This window comes from Epargyreus clarus, unplaced genomic scaffold (genome assembly GCF_041222505.1).
Source record: "Epargyreus clarus isolate Ecla_fem2 unplaced genomic scaffold, WU_Ecla_fem_2.2 ptg000034l, whole genome shotgun sequence".
Taxonomy (NCBI): domain Eukaryota; kingdom Metazoa; phylum Arthropoda; class Insecta; order Lepidoptera; family Hesperiidae; genus Epargyreus; species Epargyreus clarus.
In genome coordinates, this window is record NW_027332239.1 from 5,764,006 (window position 1) to 5,772,239 (window position 8,234).

General features: G+C 34.2%; 1 protein-coding gene across 1 annotated transcript; it reads right to left on the reverse strand.

Annotated features, from left to right (window-relative positions):
• Positions 1 to 1,621: 1,621 nt before the first annotated feature.
• On the reverse strand, positions 1,622 to 7,436 carry Hlh54f (basic helix-loop-helix type transcription factor HLH54F). Its single transcript, XM_073091651.1, has 4 exons — positions 7,012 to 7,436; positions 5,992 to 6,079; positions 4,906 to 5,053; positions 1,622 to 1,942 (listed from the first exon to the last, which is right to left on the reverse strand). The coding sequence occupies exons 1-4, from the start codon at positions 7,106 to 7,108 to the stop codon at positions 1,628 to 1,630; spliced, it is 648 nt and encodes a 215-aa protein (XP_072947752.1). The 5' UTR covers positions 7,109 to 7,436; the 3' UTR covers positions 1,622 to 1,627.
• Between the last annotated feature and the right edge of the window lie 798 nt (positions 7,437 to 8,234).

Here is an 8,234-nt window from a genome sequence, read left to right on the forward strand (position 1 = left end):
AAAATAATTAGTGAACTGCGTTATTAACCCTTAGATTTAAGTCAGGCTAAATCTTCTCATCTACTTACTAGAAGTGTTAGTAGCAAATAAAAATTAATATTATAATGTTAAAAGGTCCTTCTCGTCCTTGAATATCTGTAACAAATTGTTTCTGGGTAGATAATAGTCTTTGAATTGATCATCGACGCGTTGGTTTTTCTGAGGACTCTATTCATAAGTAGTTAAATCTAGTTTACTGCACCTTTCAAGACAGAAGATGGCACACTACTGCTATAAAATATAGAAAATGACCTTCTGCTTCGAGAAAAGGATGGTACGACTGTTGCTTTTTTGCTCAACTTGCACTGCCGTGCCCCAGGTAGTATTGTGGCCCAGAATTCCTATTATCTATTTAATATGACCGTAAATATAAAATTCATTATTTTTATTATAGAAAGTAAAAGTAAATTATCTTCAGAACGATTTATAGTAATTAATGTAATTAACTTATTAATAATTACCTCTAAAATTATTTTAAAAATACTTTAAGTATAATCAATTTTGAAGAGAAATCAAATGATGTAATGGTACGCATAGATAAATGCTGTTTATTTAACTAACCAATGTTTTGAACATAACGGCAAAATGCTTAGACATATTTTTTTAAGGTTCCGTGCCCAAAAGTTACAAACAGAAGCACATTACTAAGTATTCGCCACGGAACAATAAAAACTAGGTGTTCGCTATCTGTCCGTTTGTCTCAGGGAGCCATCTCTTACCGTATCTTACCGTGTCTTTAGATACTTGATTTTCTCCAGCAAAGCAATTAACAACAACTATAATTAAGAAGTTATCTTTTAAAACATAAAGTTTTGACTATTTCATAGTGATACGGAACCTTCGGTATGCCAGTTCATCTCACAGTTAGCCGGGTTTTCAAGGATATGTCGGTTTTTGCGGACATTAAATGTTTGTTTTGTCAGGTTCTGTGACAGTGTACTTTGTAAAACTATCGGGTTACGTTCACCGCTTTCATCTCACTTCAGTTAACATCTCTGACACGTCTCTAACGAACCACCATTTAGTCTAATGACATAAATTCTTTAATTTCCGGTGCCACTTCGCAAAATTATATTCCGGTCTTTTGGTTTTAGGATTAGGATGCTTTGAAAACGTGTCGTGTTAATAAAATATCTTTATTACTATTTTATATTGACCGACGACCTTGATCATTGTTTTTGGACTAAAAAACATACCTAATTAATTATCGAAAAGCAGATATTATACCTATTTCAATTATATTCTCAAAGTTTACCTACTTGTAGGTGCTTTCATAACATTTTGTCTACAAAACTGTTATTTTCAAAACAAATGTATAAAAATTATTACAAATTTATCGTCGTCGAATCGTCAATTAAAAAGAAATAAACGTAAGTAAAAATGTAAATCGTTACATAATGTTTACATTTACGCAATTATTTTAGCAGATAACATTATGTGATCAAGATAAGATAAATTCATCTGGCTTTTAAGTATTTAAAGATATACCTTCACCTATATTGCACTGCACTAAAATATCTGTTTCGGTTACATTAGGATTTAAATGTGTTACGAGATAGGTACAAAAAACAAAGAATACTAATAACAGTCATACATTATTTATTAATCCGTCAGATGAGTACGAATTTCGCATTTCGTAATAATTCTCTTTATAACCATAGTTGCAATATTGCATCTGGTTGCACGGTACTTCGTTCGACATCATTTCGTCGTAGGACCGCTCTTCGTAGTCATTCTCCGAGTAATCTTGCCCGTAGCTCTCATTACATGCACCATTTTGTATGTTTTCTCTTGGTATTTGAACGTTACGATTTACTGTCGTGTCGTGTTGTGTGTTGATGTTCCATCTTTGGGAAATAGCGCAGCTGAGCGTGCCGCCATGTTGGAACGCGAATGGCCACGCCTGTAAAATAATATCAGTTAATAGAAGTTTGATTGTATCACATATAAATTGGTAACACGTGTTTTTATACAAGATTGGAGTAGCATACGAGCTTGCAGTAAGTGGTAAGTGGTCATTGCCAATGGACATCTTTGACCAGCTTCAAATAGAACTGGGTCTACTTGAAGCAGATCAGATGCAGTAGTATATTTTATGAAGGAGTATGCTTCAGGTATGGATTTGACTCAGCTACGTAGAGACGTCCAATGTAGATAAGCAGGATGTTGCAGAGCTACACGACCGTAATAAGGAGGAACCCTATAAAGAGGAAATACATAATATACACCTCTACATGCATTTAAAATGATTCCTACCAGGATTGGCACTTTTATTACTTAATCTAACGCAGCGATTTTAAGAACTTAGGGTTCCTAGGGTTATAAAAATACACTTTTGGATGTATTTTCCTGTGTAAAAGACCTCCCAAAGAGTTCGGACACAAGATACGTTAAGTGTGAATAGTCGTGTCACACTTGACCCCACTTTTTATGTCTAAACAAACGCTAAACACATGTTGGCACGCAACACAAATAATAATGTGATCTATTCGGTTAGTTATGAAATGGGTACCAATTTAAAAACTATATGTAAAATCTGCTAAGTGGGTTTTGACTTGTAAGCTGAGGTTTCGTAGTCCTGAGAAATTATCTGGGCCGATTTTTATTATTTTTTGGTATATTTAAAAATTTGTACTATAACGTGGTACAAAGTTTAATTTTTATATAAGTACAGACGTAGATTTCCAGTATATATCAAATCAAATCAATTTTTATGTCAAAATAGGTTCTTTACAGAGCTCTTTTTGAATGTCAGTACAACTTCACAAGGTGTTTTGTTATGGAGAAGAAATATTGTAAAAACAATAATGTTGATAAAAACATGTTTGGCACCTGGAAACCAACTTCAATTTTTAAGTTTTCACATAGGTACCTACCTATACCTAATACTATTTACTACTTATAAAACATTTATAAATAATTTCGATTAAACATTATTTCGATTCAAAACTACATTCCTTTGATGATAGGACACATAGATTTACTTTTATATGAAACAATAACGATCCAATTTAGCAAAACATTTTACAATTTTTTATTTTACTATAAGTAGGTAGGTACTTAACATTATGATAGAGCTAAAAGTCAAGAACATCGGATATAAAAACTTTTTTCAATAGATTCGTCGTTCTCATAATCTGAGATCAAGTGAAACAAAGGAGGAAAACAATAAAATGGAGCATCTTTACGTTCGGAGATAAATTTTATTTATACTTGTAACAGCTGCAAACTTTTGGTCAGCGCGCGCGCACCACGTAAAACTCGTGTTTATTGTTGTAACCTTTTTGTTTCTATCTTTGTTTTAATCCGGTTGGACCCATATTTGTTTATTTTTTAAGGCTCTTGCCCTAAGTATCATTTACATAAAAAGGAATCAGTTCTGGAGCTACCACGCCACCCGCAAGTTGACATGTTCATAAAAATATTTTTTGGGAAACAACGGACGGACCGCCGCGAATTAGCAATTTTCTATTTACTTACAACCTGTTTTTGGTAATAAATGGCCAAATATAATTTTTATGTATAAGTATTTAATACAAAAATATAATTACAAACCTACCAGAGAGTAGGTATGTCTACATAAAAGATAACTAAACTGCACATAATAATAATATATCGATACTACATAATACATACAATATACATACAATACATAATACAAAAAATAAAACATAATAAATATATATCGATCATTAGGTGCTAAGCCTATAATGATTAGAAGCTACCTAATTTCATTTTTATTGACCTTATTCTCAAAGTATTTAGTTGTCAAATTCTCCAACATCAAAACCAAAGTTGACATTTCACCAACCACTCCGAACTAATACCGCTATCAATCAAGCACGAGACCTTCGGGGAACGCCTAATCCTCGCTGTCAGCGAGTGGTTCGCTTGGCAAATGTTCCCTGATTCATTGCGAGCCGGCTCGTGCTTAAGAATTACCAGATGACAAGTGTGACAGGGAATATATCGTGAACAATTATGTGATAGGCGAGACAGATGGGCGGGCAGCGTTTTTCAGTTCACGCCATCAACGCACCGATTAATGCTTAATTGATGGGGTTTGGCCGGTAAGCTAAAAAAGCCCTATGCATTCGTTTTTAACATATAGAGCGCTATTTTAAATTAATTATTGCATTCACATTCCAATAAAGACATGTTTAAATATGGAAAGAAATATTTAATGTAGAGAAAAAAATAATCATCATTTTGATTTTTTTTTTCAACTGTCATATTTGTTCTTAACCCACTGTTTTCAGGAGGTTTGTTGTTGTATAAAACTATATGTTTGTATGTTCACTATTGCAAATCCAAACTATTTTAGGATAAGAGAGTTAGAAAGGCCAAACACAGATATAATTAATACTAAAACTATTATAAAAGGTTGTAGTAATACCGACTATTTATAATATAAGAGTAGCAGACGAGCATGAAGTCCACCTGAAGGTAAGTTGCTACTGCCGCCCATGGTCATCTGTGATCTACCCCAGATAAGATTACTTGCCTGCCTGAGGTCGGTCACAGACGCGCCTGTCTGTCTCCAGTATGTATCCCTTGTCACACTCTTCGAACCAGAATACAGCAGCGTTTAACACTACTGTTATTGGGCAGAAATAGGTGTAGCGGTAGTGCCACCGGAATCGAACTATAGAGTTCTACTACCTTTAAAAACTAAATTTAAACGACTATGCTTCATTTGTAAAGAAATAGATATGGAGGTCTAATTGCTATGCGCGACCTTTTTTTTAATTTGAATGTTAAAATTCTAAGCTCTTTATGTTGTAATTGCGGGGGCATCACCACGTCTCGTTCGATCTTACAGCAAATTTTTTTTCAATGTCACATTATTCGAAATCATATACTTACAAGACTAAGAGGATGAGGCGGCGTATGCGCAGATCGCGGCTCGTGTAGCAGGGCTCGTAAATGTGCGATATACGAAGCTGCCAGCCTCAACGTGTCCAGCTTGGATAGCTTGGTGTCTGCGGGGACCCAGGGTAACGTCGTTTTTAACCTGAGAAATAATAAACTATTAATAGTACTTAAGATGCGGTACTTGAAAGAAATTCATTCTTCATAGTTACTATAAAATTATTTGAAGGTGGTAGAACCCTTTGTGGTTCGAATGACAATTCTGGCGGTACAACCGCAACATCTATTTGTGTTAAGTGTTAAGCGCTGCTGTGTTCTGGTTTTAAGGGTGTAGTAAGAATAACATACTTTTTCGAGGCGTTCTTAGTCCTCAAGGGTAGCGGCGCATGTGTGGCCGAACTCAGGTACGAATATCTAATCCTATCTGGGGTTGATTACAAATGTCCATGGACGACAGTAGCCACTTATCATTAGGTGGACTGCATGCTGGTCTGCTTTTCCTTTATTATTTAAAAAAATCATTATTATAAGGTTAAGTAGCAAACTGCATGCTCCAGTGCACACACTGATGGTTAATGGTCACCGCCGCCCATAGGCATATGTATAATAGGCATGTTGCCTATGCCTATTATACATATGCCTATGTATGTAGATCAGTTCTACGTGAAGCTGATCACGGATGAGTTTTTATTCCTGAAAACTGAGATGATTGCCTCATATGTTAGTTTGCCGATATCCACATCTATCCTCCAAAACACAAGTATTGCTTTACGCTAGAAATAGGTGGCGGTGGCAACCATACTCGCTCTACCACCCTTCCAACATCCCCTGCTACGCCACAACATTACAACAACAACTATTTCTGCCTTAAAGTATATCATAATAGCAGTTTAGAGATGCTGTGTTATTTTTCGAAAGGTATGGTAAGGCAACTCCTAATAGACAGACTCATAAATGATTTTGAGATGTCTTGGTAGATCTTCGGTATTCGATTTCAGGTAGGACTACTGTTCTTTGAATTTGATTATATATACCCATGCATAGCGTGTCCCATTTTAGATCCTTAAAGGTAAATCCTACCTGCAAAATGCTTTGGATAGCACTCTCATCCGCGCCCTCTCGCGTGCATTCGCTGCGTTTCTGTGTTGAGGCTCGTGTCCGCTACGGCCTATGCAAGATTTATTTTCAATCAATAATTTGTGAATGATAATCCCTATAAATTATTAAAACAAATACAACCAAATCCGAAACTCACGCAAACTTTAATTTATTTGTGTCTTATCATTTTTTTATTGTAAGTATGAAGAAAAATAAATTTTAATTGAATTGACGTGAACTTCAACTACGAAAAAGTTTTTTGCGACTCCACCACCACGAACACTTAACAGAAACCCAAATATGTCGGGTTAAAAAGCAGCCGAAGTTTGCACTAAACTCTCTTTACGACCTATAGGTACCTACAGATTTTATAAAAGATGTTATAGGTATGTATAAAAACCATATCTACCGCTATCTACATATTTGTGATTGCATAAAATGTAAAAAATATATATTTCTATAAATATTCTATTCCAAGATTAACCGCAATAAAACTTTATTAATCAATATAAATTTGTTTCGCTCAATAGCGACATAAAATAAATAGTTAACATTAATTACATTTCGTAATTTAATTTGGAAACTAGATATAACAGTGATATATGTTACTTCGTTTATGTTTATGTACAAATTCAGTGAAAATTGGTTAAACTATTCGGATAGGTAACTAAAAGTTGAATTAAAATACACCCAGATACCCATCTAAAATAAAAATTAAACAATGCCTTTCTTGGATGTTTTATTTTTGCATGTATGGGTTAATTTATGAGAGAACTGATTTTGCGATGACTCTTCCAAAAAACGTAAAATTTTACCCCTGCCTATAGATTTTTTAGATTAATATTTTTGTGTAGATGAAAAAAAACAACGAAAATTTAATTTAAAATGTACGGAAGCTCATTACTTTAAACACTTCACTTATTTTAAAGAAATAATAATATAAATGATTTAATCGGTCAAAAAACATATATTAATCTATTAGTATTGTGATTTATATCTTACCAGAGCTTGACTGTGAGTCATCAAATAAAAAATCATCATCATCCTCTTCCGTTCTCTTCTCGACCGGCGGGGACCGATTCGCGCGTTTTCTCGGCATTTCGTTAAAATATATTGCACAAATTTACCACTTCTTAATACTACACTACACAATTTGTTCCATTTATTTATTCAGTGATCTTGGTAATATAAAACCGATTTTTCTAGTAATTTAAACTGGAGTGAGGGTGAGAAGTGCCTTCTCGGCAAGTGACATGACGTTTTTAATTCGAAGCGCGCGCGCGCGCAAGGCGGGCGGTTCGGGCTTTTGGGCGGCGCCTACGACCGCCCCTCCCGAATAAGCTTCAGGATTATTCAGCGACAAATGAACGCTTGCATCGGGATATTTATTCATACAATTCCATGTGTATATTTTCGAATTATTCCAGTCGTTAGGTTTGGTTTTGTACCTAGTAATTCCTTTTATTCCGCAATTAAATATTTTTTACATTTTAAACATCAATGTTTGTACCTGTCAGCTTGTAATTTATATAGGCGGAATATGAATGCAATATTGCTAAAATTATCATTAAATAAATTCGTATATAAATGATACTATTACTAACAGCAATTGTCAAAAAAATAAGTAAGTAAAATGTTGTATAAAATGAAATTAAAATTGCTAACGGCAATAAGTAAAATTTGTGATGACCGATGACAATACATAAATTAATAACATTCTTAATTTCACTGAAATTTCAAGAAAACAACTGATTACATATAAACATTTAGATTTGAATTACAATAGTATGTTAAGTTTTAGTAGTGAAGTAAATAGTCGTTATTATAAGATAACCGACATTATTTTACATAAAAAAGTGTGAACTCAACTACGAAACTTATAGTGAAAAACAGTTATTATTTTATTCTCACATGGATTCTGAAAAAAGTGTGAAGCAATTACCGCTTCACGAGTGAGTTATCATGATTGACAGCTAGGTTCAAAGCGGGTGTCGCTTCCGTGACACTCTATACTTTATTGGATAAGGGGTGCACGTGCTACGCAAGCCCGCAGACCCAAAAATGACTCTACGTGGCTCTACAAACATGTTTAAATCCTTATATATGTAACTTTTCGTTCTCTAACATTGCATGTTGTTTATGAACTGTTTTCTTTTTTGGAAATTTACAAATTATTTACACACGAGTACAAGAGGCAAAAATGAGATATAAAGTGGTCTCTACCT

Bases quoted from the DNA above. Each gene is read 5' to 3' on its own strand.
- Hlh54f (XM_073091651.1), bottom strand. From the start codon at position 7,108: ATGCCGAGAAAACGCGCGAATCGGTCCCCGCCGGTCGAGAAGAGAACG. The intron at 6,080-7,011 runs GTAAGATATAAA...AATCTTGCATAG, and splicing joins TGACTCACAGTCAAGCTCTG to GCCGTAGCGGACACGAGCCT. The intron at 1,943-4,905 runs GTAAGTATATGA...ATTATTTTACAG, and splicing joins CGCCTCATCCTCTTAGTCTT to GCGTGGCCATTCGCGTTCCA.